At 41.9% G+C, this 27,423-nt stretch overlaps 1 protein-coding gene across 1 annotated transcript in view; it reads left to right on the top strand.

The window, feature by feature from the left end:
- The first annotated feature begins 592 nt into the window (after positions 1–592).
- The window catches only part of LOC117533583 (RNA binding protein fox-1 homolog 1-like), a 380,569-nt gene continuing 353,738 nt past the window's right edge, over positions 593–27,423 (top strand). Inside the window, 1 exon segment of the mRNA XM_034197413.1 lies at positions 593–918. Within this exon segment, the coding sequence (XP_034053304.1) occupies positions 823–918 (96 nt within the window). The 5' untranslated portion in view covers positions 593–822.

The following is a 27,423-nucleotide window of genomic DNA, read 5'->3' on the forward strand; positions in this document are numbered from 1 at the left end:
AGTGAATATAGTGGCACATTTCTGTGTAAAGTAAAGATACGCTGAGCTTTGTGGTATTTTTGCATGACTCCTGAAGTTTTACCGCCAAATGATGGCATCACAGTGTGTGTGTGTGTGTGTGTGTGTGTGTGTGTGTGTGTGTGTGTGTGTGTGTGTGTGTGTGTGTATTGTGGCTGCAGTCAGCATCCTCGATCGCCTCCAGGAACACATGTCAGAGAACTTCAATTCATCAGGAGGAGAGAGAGAGATCAGCATATTGTAAAAGAAAGCAAAATGTGCACACACACACAGAACATTAGAAACACACACAGACAATTTTCTGCCTCCCTCACGCTCCAGTGATCGCAGTCACACTGACTGCTGGCCTCACTCACACACACACACACACACACACACACACACACACACACACACACACACACACACACACACACACACACACACACGGACCAGCACGCATACATACTGAGTCAGACTCACACTTATTCTCTCTCACACACACTGAGTCACACACACACTGCAGCAGATCTCTCTCTCTTTCTCTCTCTCTCCCCCCCTCTCTCTCCTCCATCCTCCTGTTAGCACACATCACTCCGTGGTACAGGACTGGATCCTGTGCAGCTCCATCTCTCCGCTCAATCTCATCCAGTCGTCCTTTCTCTTTCTTTCATTTTTCTTTCTTTCCTTTTCTCTGTGTGTGTGTGTGTGTGTGTGTGTGTGTGTGTGTGTGTGTGTGTGTGTGTGTGTGTACCTCCCACCTCGCGCTCAGAGCAGGGCAGTGTACAGTCGGGGGGGTTAGTGTTGTCAGCCAGAGGAGGGAACATGCAGCATCCTGGAGGAACCTGCGTGGCGTTACCCAGCGCGGACACCTGTCCCCAGCTGTCCTGCGCAGCCCTCACCTTCATGTATCTACAGCAGGTGAGTGTGTGTGAGTGTGTGTGTGAGTGTTTGTGTGAGCGTGTCTACAGTATTCCTCGTCTCGTGCACATGCCATTGTGTGCTGCTGTAGCTGGTAAAGCGAGTGTAGCAGGATAACTGTGTGCTGACAGTAAGATACAAGTTTGGATATGAAGCCTGTGTAAATGCGTACAGTGATAAAACTGAAACATTACTTTATTTAAATTAATGATGTCAACATATTTCACAAAACTGTATTAGGTGAGTTGAAAGCAATAATCTAAGTTAAAAAAAAAATCAGGTTCAACTTAATATTATTGCTATCAATACAGTGATTTTAAATCTGTTGACATAATACATTTCATTAAAGTCAATGTTTCAGTTTTAAGTGTAGTGTGTGTGTGTGTGTGTGTGTGTGTGTGTGTGTGTGTGTGTGTGTGTGTGTGTGTGTGTGTGTGTGTGTGTGTCCTGCCACCATGCTGAAGTTTGTACAGCTGATGCTGAGGCTTCCCCCCACTTCTGTGAGGATGAGGCGGGGGAAGACCCCCCCAGGACAGGTTCACTGACTGTCCGACTCTGTAGTGCTGCTAGACCTTCAGAAAAACACTTCCTTTCTGAATGACTTCATCATTCATGTTGTTGCTGGGTTCAGGACTCCAGATTGATGGTGTTTTTGTCAATTGTGACTGTGACTCTAATCACAATCAATATATCTTTATATTGTAAAATAAATAGTATTAGTTTTATTTTACTTATTTCATTTTGTTTGTGAATAAGTGATGCTCTCTGCATGGCGGAGCAGGGGGTTTGAACTGGACTGTAGCCAGAGTTTGAATGTGTGCTTATTTTATCTTTTTTTTAATGACATAACATTATTATCAAGATCATTATTTTAAAAATGCCTACATTTCCTTTTAATTTATTATTTAATCTCTGGACTTTGAAATATCTTTCAAAAATAATATGAAAGACCCTTCCATAATCATTTTTCAAGTCAGTTCCGCAGTCAAGTATGGTGCTGTTGAGTTGAGCAACATTGTGTTTGCATCAGACATCTATACAAAACAAATATATGTATTTAAAATGTGTTTTTATAGAAATGTATTCATTTACATTATTTACATTTATTAACCTGTTAAGCACTGAGCCTGTTTTTCAGGTCTCACGCTCGAACATGACATGCCCAGATCAAATGACCATATCTTCCCTTCTAAAAGGGGTAAATTAATATTATTTTTTCTCAAAGTAATGATAAACTTGTGAGTTGGATGTAGAAAAGTCAGAATCAGTATAGATGTTTTTTATTATAAAGAAAGTTCAGATTTAAATGTGTTTACTTATAGTGAAAACTACCCTTGGATGATGGTAAGGTAGACTAAAAGCTTTATGAATCCAAAGTACAACATATAATATGTACCCTGTATCAAAATGGATGCAAAACAAGTGACATTTGACCTTTTTGGAGAGGTTTAGCAAAAATAACTCCACCTCTGAGGTGATTTGGGTGGAAATGGGCGTTTTTACCATTTCTCTGGAACCCATTGGTCGATTTTGGTGATTGACATCTCTTTTTGACCATTGGAGCCAAGAGAATCGAAGGGGGATTTCCACATAGACACACACGTTAACAAAAAAAAGGTGGGGGCTTTGCGTCTGCAGGTTTGCATGAGAGTGAAGCTATCTCTAGCTCTGACATCTGGAAACGGAAAAGCAGGTTTATTGCTTATGGATGATCAGAAATCATTTCAAAGGGACACAGACACATTGGATGGCATTACAATGATAAAAACGCTGCTGAAGTTAATCCATAGGTTATATGGATTAACTTCAGCAGCGTTTTTATCATTGTAATGCCATCGAAGACCACTTTTGACCAGACAACGACCAAGGTGAGCCATGTTGCCGTTTTAGCTACCTAGCGCCACATGTTTTGATGTCTGTTCTTGTTAATATCTTCGCAAGTTCTTATCATGGAGTGATGATGTATGTACCGATCGATTCTGTGTCTCCTCACGATGTGAATCGATGGGTTGGACGTGCAGCTACGATAAATAATAAGGGTGTTACCAGTGAGTTTCTGTGCAGTAATGCGTTAGCATTTTTTCGCTCGTGGCAAATTCAGAGGCTCAGCGTTAGCTTTGTGGGTTTTTAAAAAATAAAAAGATCAGTTAGCTGAGTCTCTTCCCCGTTACATGGATATAACACATTCATAGTTTATTGGGGGGGGGGGGGGGGGGGGGGGGGGGGGGGGGTGTAGAACAGGTTAATACATTTTGATTACATTTATATGTGAGTGAGAAGTCCCCATCTTGACTTTTCTCATCGAGAGAGTAGGTTTGTGAAGCAGTCATTATCTTTTTGGTGACGTACAGGTATGAGAAACTCAGGTATTAAATCTGGTGGTTAGAGCGTTATGAATTGAATACTTTGATCTAAATATTGGCAACCATAACATTGAATATAGTCCATACTTGTGTGCTTTTTCTTTGGCAGCTTTCACAGTCAATTGTGTAAACATACAATGTGAGCATGACTTCCTGTCAGATCAGGATGTTCATAGCAGCCATGTATGCAGGCTGTATGGGGAGCATATTTACTCTCACACAGTAAAGTCCTTTCTACAGAGACAGGCATGGGTTTTCACATGTTGTGAACTAGTGGCACCCTTCAGAGTCAGGGGTCCCTCTGCTGCTGCTCAGAGCACAGAGCGCAGGAGTTATGGGTAATAACGCTTGGATATAACAATACACATTTAACTTGATCTGTATCGACGGCATTTTTAATAACACTGTCAGAGAAGAGACAGTGTTCAGTTTAATAAAGTGCATAAAGTCAATGTTTAAGTGTTTTTGTACAGTATGTGTGAAATATTGAATATAAAAGCAGTACCTGTGAGTGGAGGAGCAGCTGTAGGGACCAGGATCCTGTGAACCCGTCCTGATGTTCCTCCATGCTCCAGCCTCAGATCAGATCCCAGTAGAGGGCGCTGCACCGTCACACATCCATCACTGAGAGCTCCACACAGACGGTCCTCTGACCACAGTCACCAGGAGAGAGGACACGATGTGTTCAAAAAGGAAATGTAACATTAAATGTATTGATCACTTTATTCATCCTGAAAGAGTAGTTGGATGTCCTGCAGAGGTCCTTTTATAAAATACTGCTGCATGATTTGGAAAAATGAACTCATTGAGATTATTTTAAGTCTTGCAAGTGCAATATGATTTGCGACATTACAAGGAACAATCATTTTTGAATTATTATTCAAATTATCATTGAAATGTATTTTGTAAATGATAATGTTGTGATAAGGAGGATCTGTACCAAACAAGCATGTTTTATTGATTCTGGAGAATTGTTTTAGGCTGGGACTTCTCTGCAGCTCCACAACACTGCATTCAGATATTTGTACATATTTTACCACATTTTGCGCCTACTGTGATTTGGACACTGCACTGGTTAATATGGTGATTTGGACACTGCACTGGTTCATATGGTGATTTGGACACTGCACTGGTTCATATGGTGATTTGGACACTGCACTGGCTCATATGGTGATTTGGACACTGCACTGGCTCATATGGTGATTTGGATACGGCACTGGTTCATATGGTGATTTGGACACTGCACTGGCTCAGATGGTGATTTGGACACTGCACTGGCTCATATGGTGATTTGGACACTGCACTGGTTCATATGGTGATTTGGACACTGCACTGGTTCATATGGTGATTTGGACACTGCACTGGCTCATATGGTGATTTGGACACTGTACTGGTTCATATGGTGATTTGGATAAAATGTTATTGAGTGTAATTATGAAAAACTAAAGTCAAATACAATTATAATTCTGAACAAACCTATAGTCATATTTTAAACATAGACCTCGCTCTCACAGATTTAGCTGAGAGAGATTTCGTCTGGCTGATGGTGGGAAATAATGCTTTATAAAATGAATAGAGACCCGAACAGAAATATATGTTTTGTTTACTGGGAGATATGGAGCGTGGGATGGAGAGAGGTCTAGAGTCCCCCCGGCCAGGGGTCTGTGAGGGCCGAGTTGAATTATTGAAGGCCTCCCATAGTTCATATGGAATATGCTGCTTCAGCAAAACATGAAGGCATGAATGAGTTTCTGCAGCTGGAAGGGACGGGAGTCTGTGTGTGTTGTGTGTGTGTGTGTGTGTGTGTGTGTGTGTGTGTGTGTGTGTGTGTGTGTGTGTGTGTGTGTGTGTGTGTGTGTGTGTGTGTGTGTGTGTGTGTGTGTGTGTGTGTGTGTGTGTGTGTGTGTGTGTGTGTGTGTGTGTGTGGGGGGGGTTATTGCACCATTGTGGCTTAGTATTTGACAGTTATATAGATACATATAAAATACCTATTTGACCTGCATTAATTGAATTTTCATCAGTTTATTAATTTTCTTGATTACTAAATTAATTGTTTTACATACTATATCATATTTGGTCAGTCCAAAGCCCAGAGATGTTGTTTATTAAGATTTAAAAAAACAAAAAAACATGTCCATATTGTAGGGGCTGAAAACAACTTGCACGTGTGGATGGGGATGATTTTGCAAAGCTTAATATCAATATCAATCACCTCTGATTATCATACTATTATTTTCTGTTTTCTCCCTTCGTGTTTAATCATTTACTTTCTTCAGTACCTGTACAGAACTCTTGAGCAGTATCTGAGTTTGAGCCCGCATTGTGTAAGCCTGCAGACTGAAGCTGTACAGGAGGATTGTGGGAGTTCTACTGCATGTCTCTGCAGTGCAACAGGTCTGAGTGTGTGGGCTGCTTTGTGTGATGTTTGGAGATTGGTTGGAAAATACTTGTTTACACATTCTAATCTTTACAATATGTATTATGTATTCACATGACCTGTGAATATGTTCATGCAAAAGCGGGCATACATAAAGAAAGTGAAAATAAATGAAGGCACTGAACAAATTGAACCGTTGACTTGAATTAAATGTATCATGTCAACAGATTTCAAATAACTGTATTAGGTTAGTTGAAAGCAATAATATTAAGTTTGTATACAAAAACAGTAGGTTCCACTTAATATTATTGCTCTAACCTGATATGTGAAATGTGTTGATATTATACATTTAAAGTCCACGTTTCAGTTTCTTGTGTCTGAATATCCAGCTTTTTTTACATTCCCTGTTTAAAGGCTGAATGAAAGTGTTGAACTCTTTCTCAGTGTCGTTTAAAACCTTTTTATCAGAATTACCTGGGTCATAATGTGTCTGTCCCACATTTAAACACAACTTATTTTCCGTCTGGCACCAAAACAAACTCAAAAATGTCAAAGAACATTTCAAGTGAATAATTCTGCACTTTGTATCAGTCCCTAGGATGGTCCTCTCTGTACCAAAGAAGACACTCACACATGTTGATTTTTATCCTTAAGTCATTGCTAGGTAAGCTGCCCTTATATATCTCCAGACTTCTGTCCTTTTATACTTGCTTTTTTAATACCAGACGAGCAGCAAATGGGATGCTTTTAAATGTTCCTTTGATGCAGTCAGAGCTTGGTAAAACTGCATTCTCCCACTATGCTCCCTTTTTATGGAATACGCTGCAAGTAAAACTTTGTCGAGAGGCACTTCCTACTGTAAATGCTTTTAAAGGTATGCTACGATTAGCCCTTCATGAAACATGTAACTGTTTTACCTGATGCTATTGCTGATGTGATTATGCTTCTTGCCACTTTCCAAATGGCCTTCTGTATTTATATTTGAATTGTATGTTTTTTGTTTAATGCCCTTGTTTTATGTTGAAACTTGTTGTGTGCCGTGTTGGTCAGGACTCCCTGGAAGAAGAGATCTTGTATCTCAATGGGACATTCCTGGATAAATAAAGGATAAATAAATAAAATAAAATAAAAATTCACCAATTCTAATCATATTGGTATCATGCTATATAAATAACAGGTATATACATTTCACAAAGCATATGTGCTTTAAATCACATTGTATATGTAGCTAGGGCTGCACAATTTGGAAAAAATAAAATAGTGAAGATATTTACTGATCTTGTAATTGCGATATGATTCACCATATTGAAGTTATAGATCATCGTCGCGTCGTTAAGCTCATTAGCATTGTGAATATGATCATGGTGTGATTTTAAAGAGGATCTGTAACACACAAATATATTTTGTTCAATGTGTAGAATATGATGTGTAGGCATGTATATTTCTGCAGCTCCACATCTTTGCATTCAAAATGATATTTAACACATATTCAGCCCTTAACAAATATGTTGCTTCCTGCTATTTAGATATTACACCAGTCCATTTTGTGATTGTCGTAAAACTTTGATTGATTTTTCAAGTCTTTATTTAGCTAATTCAAATCAGAGCATCTGATTTTGGGAAATTTCACGTATTAAAACATGAACATTTTTAATAGTCTTAAATGTCTTCATACTTTTTCTTGTGCTTTACATTCTGAATTGAATTTCCCTCTCACGTGTGCAAACGCCATGAATAAATAATGATAATGGATAATACAATAACACAGAACCAGGGTTCGAGTTATAAACTGAGCTCTATGGTGGTCTTTAAAACTAACGCGTGCGCACGAACGCACACACATACACACTCAAACACAAACACACACACACACACACACACACACACACACACACACACACACACACACACACACACACACACACACACACACACACACACACACACACACACACACACACACACACACACACACACACACACAAGGCCGGTTTGGGACAATAAGTCAGGCTGGGAATTATACCCCCAGTCAGGCCACTACCAGTTTTTTTTTGTGCCATTTTGCTGGATTTATTTGTCAATATTTACAGCGTTGCTGCCCGTAGTGATAGCCCTATAGTTTAAATCTACGACCCAAAAATAAACATATGGACATGGGTTACTATGTTTAAAAAAAAGTGCAAATGTATTTAGGAACCTATGTGAACATATTTTAAGTGGGGGTGGACCTCAAATCCTCTAGGGATGCTCCCCCGATAAGATATATTTTTTAATGTTGGAGTTAAATGCATTAATCTGGTGCATATTGAGGGGGAAATAAAGAGACTAGATCTATGGAAACACCCATATGAAACAGAACTGTAAACATTTAAATAATCATAACATCATAAGAACATGGCCATAACCAATAACATACCATATCCAATATGAAAAAACATTAAAACTTGTTTATTTATTTATGTTCGGTTCATTTATAGTTGCGAGTGTGTCTGTGCTCCTGAATCAGCCTCACCTGTTTCCCCCCTCTCCCCCTGCTCCTCTTTGAGACTTTACAAGTTTATCTTGCCTTTTTCCACCTAGTTAACATTTTCTTTCTTTTTAGTCAAGCATGTTTTACTAATCACTCCCCCCTCAAATGGAAATATGTGTTTACATAAATGGTGACTGAACCGTTTGAGACCCACTGAGATAACTGACTATCTAAACACTCAGAGAGTCCTTAACCTCACCTGAGCTGAAGTTATCAGCCTCTCAGTCTGACAGCAGAGAGCTGTCCCTCCACCTTGTTGTTGAACAATCTCCTTAAATCCATTAGCGCAGCTAGCTAGCACCTGATGCTAACAACAACAATAAAAGTAACCTGTGCACATTCTCTCTCTCTCTCTCTCTATTCTCTCTCTCTCTCTCTCTCTCTATTATCTCTATTCTCTCTCTCTCTCTCTCTTCTCTCTCTCTCTCTCTCTATATCTCTCTCTCTCTTCTTCTCTCTCTCTCTCTCTCTCTCTCCTCCTCTCTCTCTCTCTCTCTCTCTCTCTCTCTCTCTCGCCACACATACACACACCCTCCCGAGCTTGAATGACACACAGAGACCAATCGAGCGCTTCAATGTATGATCGGTATGACAGTGGCCATATCGGCGGGCCACATCATGTGGACAGCCAGTCACCCTGTGTTAGGCAGACCTACATTTGCGCAGCGTTGTGTTCACAATAGGCTACATTAAAAAAAGAAAAAATCCTCAGGCCAACAGGCCACTTAGCAGCAGCAGCAGCCCTCCACTTGCTACAAACTTAAATATGAAAAGGTTCAACTACGCACACACACATCATCTCGGCTCGTGCAGCACGCTCACAGGCATAGATTGCGCAATAATGTATTGCGCACCTTGGAAGTGCAGCGCAGGCATATTGTCATTCAAGAGATGCGTAGTTCTTTTGGAAAACATGTTTTTCTTTTAGCCTATTTACCTCGTTAACGTAAATAATACTCATTACATTGACACATGCATTATTTGTGATTAAAATAATGGTTGTTGGTAATGCGACCCCCACAGACGTATGATTTCCCTGCTTTCATGGGAGCTCAGACCCCTCAGCTCCCATTGGCTCCCACATAACTCGAACCCTGCACAAAACCAATAAAGGAACACAATCTATAAGCTGTAAACATCCGGGTGATGCAGTGTTTCACTCTGGATGTATGGGGGGATGCTGCTGTGTTTTTATGACCCAGTTTCCAGCACATCGGCATTGTTGGCCTTCTGCCGCGGCGACTGGAAGCAGAGAGGAAATAAATAAAATGCAAGGGAGCGAGTCAGAGAGTGTGTGTGAGCGAGCAGGAGCCCGCAGCAGAGAGTGTTTGTGAGCGAGAGTCCGCATCTAGCAGAGAGACAAGAAGCTAGCAGCAGCAGTCACTTGACAGAGCCTCAATGTGACCACGCCCTAATTTATGCACACACTTTAAGACCTAATATAAATAAAAGGGTCGTGTTAGAAAACAATTCACTCACAGATTCATAATCATGAAGGTGGAATCTAACTATACCCATAATAATATGTATTGCAGCCAGGGGTAAAGTTGGGCATTTTAACATGGGGGTCTATGGAAATTGCTCCTTTCTGCAGCCATCGCCTATCGGCCAATATATGAACTGCAGTTGGTGGCACTTCCGTATTGGCGTCCCGGCTCTACCCCAGAGTTTGCCGCTTGGGTCCTACTGAACACCTTCATCCTTAAAAGCAGAAAACTAATATGCAGGGAGATATTTGTTAAGCTGATGCACAACATTTTGTTCAGCTGAGTGTTTATACAGAGGACAGAGTGCATTCCTGCTCGGTTATTTTTGGAATTGAAACATATTGTGCATATTTTATTTTACACTCATTTATTTATTTCACTATGTTGATGTTATGCACCAACAGTGATGAGGTATATTTGTTGGCAGACCCAGTAGTTAGGGCTCCTTCGACAATAGGAATTTTCCATTGAATTTTGGAACACTGAAGAAAGAAGCTCTGAAGCAGGAAAAAAAGATACAGCCTGAAACACATTAAAGGTATTTCATTGACAGCTTCAGTCATATCAAACAACATGTGAGATGACAGGCTGCATGAGGCTGCTCTCCCCTGTGTTGTGGTGCTGGATGGACAGATCCTGTACCCTGACCTCAGTCTTCACATTACAATTATTAGCTGTCGCTTTTATCCAAAGCACTTACAGTACACTTTTTCTAAGTGCTAAGTGCTACATAAAGAAATGAGCATTCCTTCTTTTATTTATTTTATTCTCCAAGTTCAGTGGAAACAGGTTGGTTTTCAGTCTGCGACAGAATGTAGACTTTCTGCTGTCCTGATATCAATAGGGAGCTTTTCCATCATGTGGGAGCCAGGATAGCAAACAGGTGTGCTTTAGTTGACAATGTAAGGGAGAAGTGAGCCGATGTCCTGGATGTAGGAAGGACCTGCTCCATTCACAGCCAGTGAAGGGAGAGAGGAGTGATGTAGTGTGAGAGTCCATTTTTTACATGCCATCGATTATCGATGATCAATATCAGCCGGTACACTGATGGTTATCTCAGTGTGAGCTTGTAGACAACACTTTATAGTAGAAAGCATTATTACCTTACGTGTGGCATGGAGTGGGGTGTGGGCATTTACCATTAAAACCTACACAACTATGTTATTGGTTGCATTATGGGAAATGTAGCATTTTTGGAACTTGATGCTTTTCTTGGAACTAAAAGTCAGAGTATTTTGGTTTTCATCTATCTCCTTTGTGGGCCCCATCGGGAACCAAGTGTAAATTACTGCTGAGTGGTCCAGTCTGTATAGGGAATTGGCTCGGAAACCGAAGGGTTATGGGTTCGAGTCCTGGTCCGACCGTAAATACAGAGTGTGGACTGGGAGCTGGAGAGGTACCAGTCCACCTGCCGGTCCCTGCAGATGTGTCCTTGAGCAAGGCACCGAACCCCCAACCTCTCCCGGGCGCCGGGCAGCCTCCTCCCTCTGTCACCGCTCCACCACGGCATGGGCCTGTTTGTGTTTATCATCTATTTGTGTAATGTAAATAACACCTGAATTGTCCTTCAGCGATTAATACAAGTCTGCATTTCTTTCACTCCTTGAATAGTTTCTGGACCACAATGGAGCTCTATGGCACAAAAGAATATAATACACACACAATGCTGGTCCGATACCTTCGTTGTACATTTGATCTGCACATGAAATTGGTTTAAAGTAAGAAAGATATAGAATATCACCAAACCGCTATTAAACCTTTGACATCAGCTGCTTATAAAAAAAGGAAATGCACAAAAAGGAGTCTGAAAGAGAGAGTGGTGGAGATGAGAAAAGGAGGGGGGGATAGACTCCACAACCTCATTATGTCTGTTGGCATTCTAACTCCTTTTGATGATTTAGTAAGAAGAGGAGATGGGGAAGGAGGGGAGGAATAGATGCGTTCTCTCCTTCATCCATGACACCATTTCAACCCCCCCCCACCCCCAAGAGGAGAGAGAGAAGAAAGGGAAGTGAGTGTCTTTAATTTAGAGGGATCCCGAATGCGTGAAATCCTTTATGCTATCTGGGTCAGAGTGTGCCTTACAGGCTGAGGAAACACACACACACACACACATTTAGTTCATTTTGTGAGCAGCTCCCTGTTATGCGTTGCTGAGGGAGGTTATGGTATTTATAATGTATTGGCAATGTGGTACGAGTCAACCCCTGTTAAAACAAATTCTCAGTCTAACCCTTTACATTCAATTTCCCTTTAAGGTGCTTTAACATTACAACATGTTAGCAACTTACTATATTCTATACACATGGTCTGACAGTAATAAATACATTACTTCGGTAAAACTGTGACTATGCTAGGTATACTAGGGGTGTAACGGTACACGTACCCGTACCGGAATTATTCGGTACGGGCCCTTCGGTTCGGTACACGTGTGTACCGAAGTGTACCGAACGAATATAACGTTAAACGTAAAACATTGAGAATGTGAATAACTTCTTGGAAGTAATCTCAGGTGCTGCGTCGCAGCATTCAGAGTAATTTGCTCACATTGGGTTCAATGCGTCATAGAGCGAGCAAGTCATTTAATTGGACGAGAGGCATACTATGAGAGCTGGTCACAGGGATGCGTTCAAATGTAGTCAGTAATTTGAGGAACTGTCGAAATGGCGAACGCAGATAAAGTTGAGCTCGAAAATCCTCCAGCATCATTGAAGTCTCCGGTTTGGGAACATTTTGGTTTCGCAGTTACGTACAAGGATGACGGACAAAGACAGGTGGACCGAACCAAAGCTGTTTGTCGGCATTGTTCAACTAAAATTGGTTACGCGGCTGGCAATACATCAAACTTGCACACTCATTTGAAAAGGCATCACCCGAACGTGAATATCACCGGTACCAAAAGACTGAAGTGCAAACCCAACTCCCACTAGCATGTAAGCCTCCACCACTCGAACAAGTTCAGACTGAGCCAAAGCTATTACAAACGCCAAATATCCTTATGTTGCCATGTTAGCAAAGCGCTACCTGGCTGTATCTGCTACCTCTGTCCCTAGAGAGGGTGTTCTCCACAGCAGGAGACATTGTTAGTGCCAGCAGATCTGCCCTTTCAGCAAGCAATGTGGACAAGTTCATCTTTCTTTAGAACAACATGAAAATACAATGACAAGCAAGTCATAATGTCAAACTGGCTGCTTAGGTACTAGTACAGTACAGTTCAGTTCAAATACAGATTATTTCAGTTCATCGAAATGCTGCACCTTAATGTTTATTTTATTATATTTTGTATTTATTTGAGTGAATATTCACAGTTTAATAATAATTAAAAACCCAAAACTAATATTTTATGTTTTGTGAGTACTAGTACAGTAAAGTTAAAATACAGATTATTTCAGTTCATCGAAATGCTGCACCTTAATGTTTATTTTATTATATTTTGTATTTATTTGAGTGAATACATTATTCACAGTTTAATAATAATTAAAAAAAATATATATATATTTTATGTTTTGTGATTTTTTTCTGCTGTACCGAACCGAACCGTGACCTAAAAACCGAGGTACGTACCGAACCGAAATGTTTGTGAACCGTTACACCCCTAATATATACACATCTGTTGAATGTCCTTCCAAAGCCATGAGCTCTGGGACCTGTGTCCACACAGCGCCTATTTCTAAGCATTGTCTTTTTTCAGATGTTTCCAATGAAGAAACAGCGCTCGCCCTCATATGCGGCTGCCTCTAGAAAAAACACACTGCACCATCGTTTTATGCAGATGTTTTAGAAAGATACGGCAAGGAGTCCGTCATACAGCGGTAATACGTTGTCAAGATGTAGTGGTCGTAGAAACAATAAAAGAAGCAGTGGGAAGAGGCTGCGCAGCTCCTTTCTGCCAGAAAAGGAAGTGAGGTGGACACCGAGCCTAACAATGCTCCTCCTGCCCTCCCCTGTTGTGCTCTACGTGGCTATGCAGCAAGTTAAACACTCTCTCAACAAGCGAACAGCTAATATATACATATGGTTGAAATGAGGAGCAGTGTGAAACTGTAGAAGCATAAAAGATAACAGAAGACATGTATAAATACCAATAAACAGTACCATGCCATGTATTTCTCCTCAAAAAACAGTAGGTTAATATATAGAATCAATGAATAAAGGAATAATAATGTCCTCGGTTATAATTATACTAGTGCTGTCAAAATGATCGCGTTAACGGCGGTAATTAATTTTTTGAATTAATTGCGTTAAAATATTTAACGCATTTAACGCATGTGCAGAATGGCCCGCCCCATACGTGCCACCAGTGGCAGCGCCAGGGTATGGCTGGGGTAGGCTACACCCATACCAAGAAATGGCTTAGCCCCACCATGAAAAATGATGTTAAAGTAAGCAAAATAAAGTCTGCCAACTCGCGCGGAGTAAATTGCACAGACAGCAGTTAGTAAGATTGATTTCAGTAGCCACGGTTTTGAAAACTTTTGTCACGTGGTGATCGTCTTCTCAATAGAACATCTTTGATAATGTCTTCTGGCCAATCAGAATCAAGATAACGGTGTGGTGTTGTTGCAGGAAGTCCCGACGGAGAATACTTTTGCTGTAGTACAGGGGTGCACATAACTGGTACGCAGGTTATGTGCGTAATCTGAAATGCGTACCGTCACTTGTGTCACAAAGCGCATTTGCGTACCGACGTACTTGTGAAGCTTTTCCAGAAGGCGATTAGATCACCGGACGACAGAGTCGGTCCCCGTGTGCACAGACAGGGCTGCTGTCAACGTTGATTGATTGATTGAAAAGTTTATTAACAGCTTGTATATTGGGTACAGTACAGTACAGCTCAAAACATACAATTGTTAAGGGGATGCAGACCAGAGAAAGACTTTCGTCTTGTTTACATCAGGGTCCCCCATTTCCAATTCATCATGTCATTTAAGACATATAAGACATATTTGACATACAGATGGCTTATTTACAATTTACATACAGGTGGTTTTTTTACATACAGATTGCTTGTTTACAATTTTCATTTTAGATTTCGTTCTAATACATCCTAACCGGACATTTAAGACATACCAAATCTACAGATATACAGTTAGTAACAGAGTCTAAAATGCGAGTATATACATAGATGGGGGGGGGGGAAGCTGTCCATTGAACGACAGGTTGAGATTTGTACCATTACCGGGGCCAGTTTTGCAATGCTCTCCCCCGAAGGTGCTCTTTAAGAGAGGTTTTGAAGGTAAGTATAGTTTTACTTTCCTTTAAAGTTGTGGGAAGAGCGTTCCACCTTGATATGGCATAATTGCGAAACGTGTATTCCCCCTTTTTTGTGCCAAATCTGGGTTTCACATGATTTGTGGAGCTCCCTCTGGTGTTATGATCATGGTATTCCTTGACCTTTGGGAATAATTTTGACATGTACATGGGTACCATAGAGGTGTAGTGGATCTTGTAGACCAGGCCCATTGCAAGTAGCTGTACTCTGTCGTCTACTCTAAGCCATCCTAGGTTGTCAAAGTGGGCAGAGGTGAGGTGGGTTCTAGATGAAAGGTCAAGCAGTAGTCTGACCAGTTTATTTTGCGATGTTTGAAGTTTTATTTTTAGCGCCTTGGAGGTGCTATGGTACCATGACGTGCAAGCATAGTCATAGTACCCTTGAATGAGTGCTCCTGCCAGAGTTTTCAGGGTGTTTTTGTTTACCAGAGAGGAGATCCGGTATAGGAATCTAGTTCTTTGATTGACTTTTTTTATTACATTGGATGCCATTTTGTCACAGGAGAGGTTTGCCTCAAGAATAGATCCTAGGTATGTAATTTCCTTCTTACTTGTGACAATAATGTCGCCCACTGCAACTGAGAAGTCGTCGGATTTGCTGAGATTATGTTTCGAACCGAAACGGAGAATGGACTCTGTTTTACCCAGGTGTAATGATAATTTATTATCGGCGAGCCAGGTGCAGATTCTGCCGAGCTCGGAGCTGAGGGTTTTTTCAACCTGCAACCTGTTCCTGTCAGAGACCAGCAGGGCTGAGTCGTCCGCGAACAGGAACAAGTTGCAGTCACATGCTGATGACATGTCATTTACATAAATTAGGAACAGTAACGGACCTAATATGCTTCCTTGTGGAACACCACAGCTCACTTGGAGGGGGGGGGACAGAGTACCGTTTACCTCCACCATCTGTTCTCTCCCCTCCAGGTAGGATTGCATCCAGCTCACCGATAGTTTATCAAAACCAATGGCTTTTAACTTGTCAATCAGAATGGGGTGATTGACAGTGTCGAAAGCCTTTTGTAGGTCCAGCATCACCATGCCGCAGTACTTGCCCTCGTCCACCTCTTGTTTGATGTGGTCGCTCAAATAAAGAAGGCATGTGTCAGTGGAGTGGGATGTTCTAAAGCCAGATTGAAATTCATAGATTAGTTTATTTTCCGCGAGGTACTTTTCGACCTGTTCATATACTATTTTTTCCATGACTTTCAAGATGGAGGTAAGTATAGAAACAGGGCGGTAGTTGCCTGGGTCCAATTTACTGCCCTTTTTGTGCAGGGGGGTTACTCTTGCAATTTTGAAGTCTTTGGGTACTTTTCCCTGTTTTATGGAGAGGTTAATTATGTGAGCTATGACTGGTGAGATGGCGGTTGCTGAGTCTCTGAGGAATTTGGAGGGGATATTGTCGTGGCCAGTGGCCTTGTTAGGTTGGAGGGCGCTCAGTTTAATGAGTACCTCTGCTGTTGTTACCCTTGCTAGACTAAAATCATCTTTGCGTACCCCTAGGTTTTTGTAGTAGGTCATGATGTGATCTACTCCAAAAAGCCCCGAGTGGGAGGGTAATTTATGTACAAGAGTTGTGGCTATGTTTGTGAAAAAAATGTTCAAGTACTTGGCCACATCCAGTTTGTCTGTGATGAGCCTGTTATCTGTCTTTATGTTTAAGTTAGAAAATCTCGTTTTGAGTTTTTTACTGCAGCCAAGCTAGTTATTGAGTAATTTCCAAAGTTCACGGGGTTTATTTTTGTTTTCCTCAGTTTTGACATTGATGAAATTCTTTTTGGCAGTTTTGATCATGGAGCTTACGTCATTTCTTAGTCTGTTTCTTTCAATTTTGAGTTCAGTCACGTCGGCCTGGAGTTCACTGCTCGTGCTTTTGCTCGTTGTGATGTCGGTCTGTACAACGGAATTGTGCCAAAACTACGCCAACCGGCTGCGGAGGGAGACTCCCCCCCCCCCCCTTCACTGGAGAACTGCGCTAAAACAGCTGATCACAACGTTCAACACTCTGTGGTCACGAAGTACTCCACTAGCCGCCGCCCCCCCCCCCCCCCCCCCCCCCCTCTGTCGACTTTCCTGAAGTACTCCCCCGTTGATAGAAATCAACACGTAATGAATTAAGACCCCACGGTTTGATGATTGATAGGTGTGTGGGTTGTCTTTCATTTTGACACGCAGAAAAATGTTATAATAAACATACATAACCCTACTGTGTTAAATGGATATATCCGCCTTCTTTCATTTATCTTTCAATTCCCACAACAATATACATAAAGAAATGGCATATTTTGGACATAGTTCGAATGGTGATTAATCATGATTAATTAATTTTTAAGCTGTGATTAATCTGATTACAAATTGTAATCGTTTGACAGCCCTAAATTATACATATGACTTCACACCATATGGTAAATATACATTAAATGTACTCACAGATAAAGCTGTCTCAAGGGAGAAAACAAGTGTTTGGAGTTGGGTTGAGGCAGTACTCCCCATGTGGCTCTCAGATGGCGAAGCAACTAAACACAAACTTTTTAACTGTGAAAACACACCTGCCTACCTCTAGAGGCCACTAAGAATATAGCAATAAAAAGGAGACAGAACAGTATGTGTGGAAGTGTGTGTTAGGGTGTTAGGAAAGACAGAACAAGGCTACAGTAACAACTTCCTGTCCACAAGATAGCACTTGCAATGCTTTGGCTTATTTACATCTTATGTACCTGCAGGATTCTTGCTTTTTGGAGTTTGTATCTTTGTGGTCGGATGCCAGTGTTGTAGTCAAGTCACCAATTCACGAGTCCAAGTCATTCTCGAGTCCCCACTCTTCGAGTCCGAGTCACCAAGGGAGAGTCGTAGTCGAGTCCAAGTCCGAGTCACCCAAGGAGTGTCCGAGTCGAGTCCGAGTCATCATTACCTGTGTTCGAGTCCGAGTCCAAGTCCGAGTCACCCAAGAAGAGTCCAAGTCAAGTCTGAGTCACAAGTCTTCATGTATTAATCTTAGTGGATATATGTGTTGAAATGTAGCTGCTCCTCTACATTGCTTTTATCCTGTCATGTTAAACTAATCTGTCTATTGAACTGCTGTGAAGCGAGTTTGGCTGCAATTATTTTATTAAAAAGGTGCTATACAAATATAAAGCTTATTATTATTATTATTATTATTATTATTATTATTATTATCATCATCATCATCAAGGTTAAGTCCAGTTCCAATATTGCCTCCAGTGCTCCGTTCTGGCATCTTCAAAGAGCTGCTTTACAAATGAAAATGGTATACATTAAACACAATGACACACTGTCAGAATGTTCTATAACTTATTTAATGGTTTAAAAACCCACAGAAACTGAAAAGACATTATTAAGAACAATAGAACATGAGAGAAAGCATGCAGGGCTTTCTACGCAATACAAGTAACATTTTCATTACATTTCCAATTTGAATCTGGCTCGAATTACAAAGTCATAGAACCAATTCCTCTCTATGTTAGTGAAGTGATGAGTTCCCCTCTCCTATCATCATTTGGCCCTATTGGACAGACACCCAGTTGAAATTATGCATTTAGAATGCTTAAAAAGCATCTTACAGGTGTACGGAAAAAGCACAAACAACACCAGCAGAGCCGAATGAGGCCAATTCCCATAGAGTATTACATCTTAAAATAAGATAAAAAGAGCAAATAAATGTTGGCCTCATCTTAAAAACAGTGACCCACTCTTACAGTATATCACCAGAAAGCCCTGCAATGCTAAGAGCTGAGCGAAGCTCAGCTGAGTCAATTTCTGGACCCTGTTCAGCCTCAGGACCAGCCTGACATTATATTAATCAACACAATTATAAATCACCAGAAAAAGAACTATAACACTAATTTGAATACACAAACTCATTCACTCAGAAAAATGCAGTGCCATCTGGCCCTAAACTGTGTGGCAGATTAACTGAGCACCTCCTCAAAACTCCAATCAATCCGAACAAAAATATTTCCCCAAATTTAAATACAACCATCCTGTATTTTACCACATAACAAACATTCAATCCTGTTAGGAGAGCTCACAGGGAACTTTAGTCTGGCATAACAATATGTGTTTAACTGCTAACATCAGGAGCAGGTGAGCACCCACTCAGGCACACACACTTAAACATGCATGTTGCATTTTAAAAGCATCATATTTGACAACATCGAACAACTTAACCTTGCACGGTGAGGCCTCATAAAAATGCCTCCATGACTGAATACCCTTTCAATGGATGCACTGGAAGCAGGGATGGAGAATACCTGTGTGGCAACCCGATAGAGGACAGGGAACTGGGATTTATTTTGTTGCCAAAACTTGAAGCATGGGTCTGAGGCCTGGTTGTCAATCAAGTCGAGGTATGCAGTCAGCTGAGCCTGGACAGACCGACTGTTGGTGGAGGAGGGAGTCTCAGCTTCTTCTGAGGAGCTTCAGGAGGAGACACTGGAACATCACCTTGTTCTGGTCCTGCTGCTGTGTCTGCTGTTGAGATCATTTGCTTCTCACCCTCTGCCTTGATACAATCTGAAATGAGAGGGTATACTTTTGTGAATACATCTGCTACTGATCTTATTATTTTGTTTGTGATACCATATTATAGATGATGATGTTAATTTGTTTTACTTGAAGAGGCTAATGTGTAAAATGGCTTTATATTTACATCACATCACCCCGGTCCTCAAAGAACTCCACTGGCTCCCCGTTTCTCACCGCATCCATTACAAACTCCTGGTCCTCACTTTCAAAGCCCTCCACCATCTTCCCCCCCCCCCTACCTCACTGACCTCCTCATCCTCTACCAACCACCCCGGTCCCTCAGATCCACCTCAGCCGGTTTGCTTTCCATCCCCAAGGCCAAACTCCGGAGCTTCGGGGACAGAGCCTTCTCTGTGGCAGCTCTGGAACTCCCTCCCCCAATACCTCCGTGAGTCTGAGTCCCTCACCCTGTTCCAGTCCCGCCTCAAAACCCACCTCTTCAACTCTGTATCCATAAGCCCCCCCCCCCCCTCTCAACCAACTTCCTCCTGACTGCTTTTCTGTTTTGTTTTGTTTCTTTTTGGCATTGTCTTTGTTTTGTTTGTCTACCCTCCCTCCCAAATGTAAAGCGTCTTTGGGTTCAAGAAAAGCGCTATAGAAATAAAATATATTATTATTATTATTATTATATTTGGGTAATTCCTTCCATAAGGATTGAGTATTCTTATTTTTTCGCTCCACACACCCCAATATCTACAAACAGATAAACCACTTCTAGACATCCATGTACACATATAACTATAATTAATAATAACTAGTTTAAGTTAGAGCCTGCATACATATATATCAAGTGAACATGTCTCACCAATGATCTGAGTCATTAGCTGATCTTTGTCATCACTGTCCAGCTGCACATCATGTTTTAGCCACTGGAAACCAAACGATGGGTCCAACACAGATGCTATGAAGTAGGCAGTCGTGAAAGGACATTTGGTGAGACCTCTTCCTTCAGCTGGCTCGCATCCTGGCATCTTCACTGCGTGGAAGATCTCTATGAACCTTGTTTTCAAGAAGCTCGCCAGAGCGCTCACCAGGGGCCAGATTAGAGAGGGTGCAGTGGTAAAGTGCTATTTTTATAAGTGGGGAGTGGACCTAACACCCTTTAGGGGGGTCCTCACCTCCTCTAGGGGGGTCCGGGGGCATGCTCCGCCGGGAAGATTTTTTTTGAAAATATTGAAGTTAAAAGCATCAATCTGGTGCACTTTGAGAGCAACATGCAGAGATCTATGAATCTATGTGCTCTTTGCTTGATTCATGCCTTCCCAGTCCCTTATCACGTAGCCTATAAGAGCATGGCGCCAGTTGTTGTAGCCAGTTGTGGTGAAGGCATCTGACTTACTTGAACCGAAATGTCTCCATGCATAGCAGAAGATGGCATATTTTTTACATGAATATTCAGCATATCTCTGTTTTGAAACCATGAGCAGCAAAATGAGCGCCTCACCCCACTGTACAGGCGAGTTGAGTACTTTTTTAAATATACCTGGGCAGGCTGTTTTGCCGAGGTCCTCTGGCACTTGCGGGCCGCTGAAGGGTGGCGGTGTTTGGGGCAACGAAGACGGCTGCGGCTGCTCCGCCTCCGTGGGCGAGGCGGGCAAAGCCGCCGAGGCGGGCAAAGCCGGCGAGTCGGGCGGGAGGAAGTTAGTGTCCACGACAGTGGCCGCAGATAACGTAATGTCCCCATGATCTGAACTGTTATTACCTGCAGTAGATGCAGTGTTACTGCTGGCGTTAAGGGCTGGTTGTTTTAACAATTTTCTGATGTCCATCATTGACTGCTGTGTAAGCACCTTGCAGATGACGAACGCGCAGCGGCACAGGTCACGCGCACCTGACATAATAACGTTACTTACTGTTTACATTGACCAAATAAATGCAGCAGACAATGTTATTTAACCACAATTACAATTTATTTTATTTCAACTATCTTCTTCTTCTTCTTCTTCTTCTTCTTCTTCTTCTTCTTCTTCTTCTTCTTCTTCTTCTTCTTCTTCTTCTTCTTCTTATATATTTAATATTTTTCACTTTTCATTTTTTTCACTTTTCATTTTTAATTTTTTTACTTTTCATTTTTCAAATGAGGGTGCATAACGACTCAACTCAGGGTGCAATGCACCCTTATGCACCCCCGTAGAACCGGGCCTGGGCCCACAGTATCTGACTCTTCCTCTTATTTCCTGCAGAGAAAGGACACAGGGCACAACCACACTGACTGGGACAGTTTTATCTCCCTGAATCAGGTCGGTTGCCTCCAGGAATGGTTTTTTCAGCTGAGCATAATCTCGCTGGGATAAGATGAGGGCTTTGTGTCCCTCTGAGTTCAACACATAGGACAGATTTTGCATGTCAAATTTAACATACGCCTTTACCTGCTTTAAAGTTGAATTCCATGGTGTGGCATTTGCTGATGGAATTGTGGCATCCCCAAAGCAGGACTCAAAGCAGTCTTTAAATGAGGTGCTACTGTGGAGGAGGCTGGCTGTGCGGGATAGCTTGGCGAGTGTACCTGACAGCCCACAGGCTTCTTTCAGACCATCTTTTATCACCAACTGCAGTGTATGCGTGAAGCACGACAGTCTCTCCATCTTGCAGTTCTGATCCAGAGCAGCAGTAACTGCATGTTGATCCTCTGTCGTCAGGTCTTGCCATATTTCCTCCTCCTCCTCCTCCTCCTCCTCCTCCTCCTCCTCCTCCTCCTCCTCCTCCTCCTCCTCCTCCTCCTCCTCCTCCTCCTCCTCCTCTAATGTGCCTGGATCATTAGTCTCTTCCTCACACAGCACTGTAGCCTCCTCTGGTGGAAAGCAGGCCTGGAATGCTTTTCGCATGTTCGATGCATTGTCAGTTATAATAAAGTTGATCTTGTCCTTAATAAGATATTCTTCTGCACAGCTTTCAAACATATTGGCTATCTTCTCTCCTGTGTGTTTTCCATGCACTCTTTCACACGTTAGGCTGGAGGCTGAGTTCGTCTTTTTTTTCAGACTGTCCAAGGAACGACCGCATCTTTCGATCATTCCAAATGTCTGCGGTGACAGCAACACTTGATGCTGCTGCTAGTTGGTTCTTTATTTTTTCTTTAAGGACTGTGACCTGTCCTGGAATGGTCACAGAGATGGTTGATCTTGCTATTGGCCTGTATTGAGGGTCTAAGACATGGAGGAAGTGCCTGAAGTCCTCGTTGTCGACAATGGAGAGAGGCAAACAGCATTTAATGATAAGGTCTTTCACAACAGCATCACTTATGGATTTCTGACGAGGATGACTGGGGTCATAGATCCTTCGCTGTCCTTCACTGAGAAATGATGTTATACTCTGACTACTAGACCCAGCAGCCGGTGTCACATCGGAGGAAAGTGATGCACGGTATTGTTGGTGCCTAGGGGAAGAAAGAATACACACTTTAGCTTGTTGATGCCAAATAATTTCAAAACATCTTTCTTATTTCTAAATAAATTGTATGGTTAAAAATAGGGCTACCCCAACTACTAATCATTAGTTTCAACCATTGCAAACTAGTTGTGGCATGTTTATGATAATAATTTAAATACATTTTTGGACCATCCAAATATGGTTTGAGTTCAAGGATTGATAAACAATGTTAAAAGTAACATTGTTATCAGTGAAATACAAACCATAATCCTGAGCCTTCAAAAATAGAATGTTCAAGCACAAACAAAGCAAACCACCTAATGGTAAAAAGGGATATGATTCTAAATGTGTTGGAATTAACGAATATTTTGTTAATTTATTTCAACACAGTCGGCAAAACATCACATCACTTATGAACGTCGAACACAAAGCGAATATAATAAATATTCTATCACAATGTCCAACAACCAACAACCAACAAGTGAACGTTTAAATGATATCAATAAAGATTAAGCCCCAGAAAGCCCATGGCTACTTAGCATGCACATTGACGACATTCTGCATGTTAAGTAGCCATGTGCTTTCATGTTATCGGCTGAATCTTTATTTATTGATTTGATCACATTACTCTGATGATAGTGTTCAATACAGCCAACCTATATGTATGAACTCCATCCTTAGAGTAATGTGTTATGGAGCCTCCGTGACGGAGATCATTTTCAGTCTCTAATTTTCATTTTCACAGTATGCTAGGGCAAGGCTACTCATCATCTGCAGTATCACCAAGGACATGTATAGCTTTTTAACAGTATCTATAGTATCTAGACCAGGCATCCTCAAAGTCCGGACTCTGGTCCGGATCCGGACCGAACCACAACTGTCTCTGGACTCTGAGCAAATTATACTTTTCATATGTATTATCTGTATTATCTGTGTTATCTGCGAGACATCGCCACAACGCAACAAGTCAAAATGATCCGCTATGTCCATAGACTGCAAACAGCGCTCTGCATGTCCTGTTCCACTGTCTGTGTGTGTCTGTCAACGCATTGGTCCAATCACATTCAGCATCCCGTCAGCATTTTTTCCCCCCAAACAATCTGCGAATCAGAGGCACAGTAGGGCGGGTCTTCGCGGAATGCGGGTGGGAAAAATGTGTGTCTCGTCTCTTTCAACCTGTCTGAGTCAGAGCGAGAGTTAACAGCTCATCTAGTTCCATCTGTACTGTAGCTAGTAGCCTAGTTTCACCTACCGGGGTGGCAACTGACACCCTAAAAATAGGCCTTGCCACCCCAGCTGCCACCCCAGTTGGCAGCTTTGTTTTGAAAGAAAAGTTGTGGCTCATCGGACATTTATGAGAGAAAGTCTCTAATGTCCGAGTGCAAGTGAATGCAGCACAAGATGCACGTCATGTAACCCCTCCCCCGGTCCTGGCGCGAGCGTGGACATATGATTGGCGGCAATTTCATTTGAACGGGACGGCGCAAAACGAGAAGCATTCGGACCCAAGCACTGAAGGAATGAGGTATTTGCGGTCTACACTGACAGAGAAGAGACTGTCAGTTTGGCTGTACTCAGCATTGAATCAAAACGCACTAAAGCTGTTGATCGTAATACGTTTGTGAGGCGTTTTGCTGAACAAGATGGTAATCGCCGCATTCAGCTGTAATAGACATGTCAACGTGATGCTCTGCTCACGGATGAGCATAAACAACTATTAAGATGATGACCTTACGTGTAAATATATGTTTTTCTTTGAGGGGGTCTGCCCCCAAAAAACTGTTTTAAGTCCTGAGAAAGTCAAATAAGACGGTGTGTAAAACTACACTGCCCAGCCAAAATAAAGTAACCACTTTGATTGAACTAGGCCAGCAGGTAAGGACTTTCCACTGGATAACAACTGAAGTATAAAAGAATGCATGACTGAAGTGATGGCGACCATGTTGAAGGCAAACACAAAGAGGAAATAACAGGTCAAATCAAGCAAATCCCCCTCTCAGATTCCACAGCAACCAGAAGAACATAAATACTGGCTGGTGATATGATTAATCAGCTTTGTGATGGAATAAAAAATGCACAGTGCATTTCCTTAGCTGTGGATGAGTCCACTGACACCACTGACAATGCTCAGTTGCTGGTGTTTGTGAGTTTTTATGATGAGGCAAAGGGGGAGTTTGTTGAAGATGTGTTGGGCCTGACAAACCTCAAGTGGACACACAAGGGGGCAAGACATTTATAAAGCAATAATGGGAATGCTGAATGAAAGAGGGTGCAGCTGCCTTTATTCATAACTGTGCAGCTCTTACACTGCGACTCTGAGGGGTCAAGCACAGACACAATAACAATGAAAACTGCTGCATACAGATTATTTTTGTTTTTGCAACCTCGTGTTAAGAATCTTGTTGCAATTGTTTAAAAGTTTGAATGACCGTAATAAACGGACCTTTGTCTTATTGAAACATTTATTTTGGACCGTTAAGATTTGTATTTGAGTACCCCTGATCTAGACAATAAAACTGCACTTGGTCCCCAGGATGTGATATCCTCCCCTACCTCCACCTAACCCGATGATCTTAAACCTTCGTGGAGTCACTTTAGTGGCTAACGTTAACGTGGGTTAGCAAGCTAAAAATAGCATTTCTACTTACTTTTCTGGGTGCCGCCGTGAAAGGTGTCGATTGAAATTCGACGTTGTCCCAGTCTTTTCTTCAATCTTCTGTCCACATAATGTGCATTTTGCGCTGCTCTTTCCCAATATGGAAACGAAATCTTTGAAAGCATACAGCACGAGTGTGTGTCTCTGGACATCTTTAGACTGGTATAGCAGCGGGGGCGCGCCCAGTACGTGAACTCGCCTCGCAGGTGCACACGCCAGGACGGAGGACATCAGACTCCAGAGAAAACTTGCTCGAGTCCGAGTCATCATTACCTGTGTTCGAGTCCGAGTCCAAGTCCGAGTCACCCAAGGAGTGTCCGAGTCGAGTCCGAGTCATCATTATCTGTGTTCGAGTCCGAATCCAAGTCCGAGTCACCCAAGGAGTGTCCGAGTCGAGTCCGAGTCATCATTATCTGTGTTCGAGTCCGAATCCAAGTCTGAGTCACCCAAGGAGTGTCCGGATTGTTTAGGTGCGCTTTGTGCTCCTGCCTGTCCCCCGGAGCGACTCATAAAGACACTAAAGCCTTGTGACTCCGTATCAACACACCAAGGACTGTAACAAGACATCAGTGTTTGACGTCCTGTGAGAAGTGGTGGAAGAAGTACTCAGATCGTATACTTAAGCAAAAGTAATAATACCGCAGTTTAAAGATACTCAGTTACAAGTAAAAGTCCTGCATTCAAAATGTTACTTCAGTAAAAGTACAAAAGTATTTGCATCAAAATATACTTAATCTACAAGTACCCATTATCCAAAGTGGCCATTTTCAGAACACTGGAGTATAATGAGTGCTACATTAATGCATCTATCATTGGCATTTTGCAGCTGTTAAAGGAGGACATAACATTAATAACCTTTTATACTGCCAGGTATTTCCACCCATAATAGTACATCATAGTGTATTAGTTTATTTCACTTTTGTATTAATAATGTTAACATGAAAAACGAACTAGTAACTAATATTGTCAAATAAATGTAGGGAATAAAGAGTACAATATTTGCAGTGCAATGTAGTGGAGTACAACCAGTATAACATGTAAATACTCAAGTAATGTACAAGTCCCTCAAAAAGGTACTTAAGTACAGTATAGTTATTGAGTAAATGTACTTAGTTACTTACCACCACTGCTGGCTAGCTGCTTTCTCTGCTAACAATCTTGTAATGTGTGCTACAATGCCCTTACTTTGCAGACAGGCTATGGGTACGCCAGGAAAATATCATGATGGATACAATTATTAAACAGATGAATTATTAAATAATTCTGCAGTTTCTCAATCAGAGTCAATCTAATGGTCGCTATTAAAACTAAGATTGTACTAAAATGATATTTATATTAGGGCTGTCAAGTTAATGCGTTAATAACGTGTTGACGAAAAAAACTTTAACTGCACTAATTATTTTAACGCGATTAACGCATGTGTATTTTTTGTCCTCGGTCGCCCCGTAGTTTCAGAGAGCATCGAGTTTAAAATACCATCTACAAGCTGATGCTTACAGCCCCGCTCCTACCACCCGCTTGCAGCAGACCACACTTCCACGCTCACCGGCAGGCACCGACTGGCCATCGGGAGGACCGGGAGGGTGTGTGTATGTGTGGCGAGAGAGAGACCTTACGCGTATTGTTGTTGTTAGCATCTGGTGCTAGCTAGCAGCGCTAACGGATATAAGGAGCTGTTTCAATGAAAACAGAGGAGCGACATTTCGCCGACAACTGCGCCCAGCACTTGACTTTATGCAGGAAGCCAGACAGTGGGACATTGTAGGAGAAGTCAGCACACTCAGCACGGATAGTGCGCAACATGATTGCAGCGTCCAGGCAGCTCCCGTTCGAGCATATGCCTTGAGTTGCACATAGCTCCAACGATCCATCACACACACACACACACACACACACACACACACACA

Source organism: Gymnodraco acuticeps, unplaced genomic scaffold (assembly GCF_902827175.1).
Source record: "Gymnodraco acuticeps unplaced genomic scaffold, fGymAcu1.1, whole genome shotgun sequence".
Lineage (NCBI taxonomy): Eukaryota > Metazoa > Chordata > Actinopteri > Perciformes > Bathydraconidae > Gymnodraco > Gymnodraco acuticeps.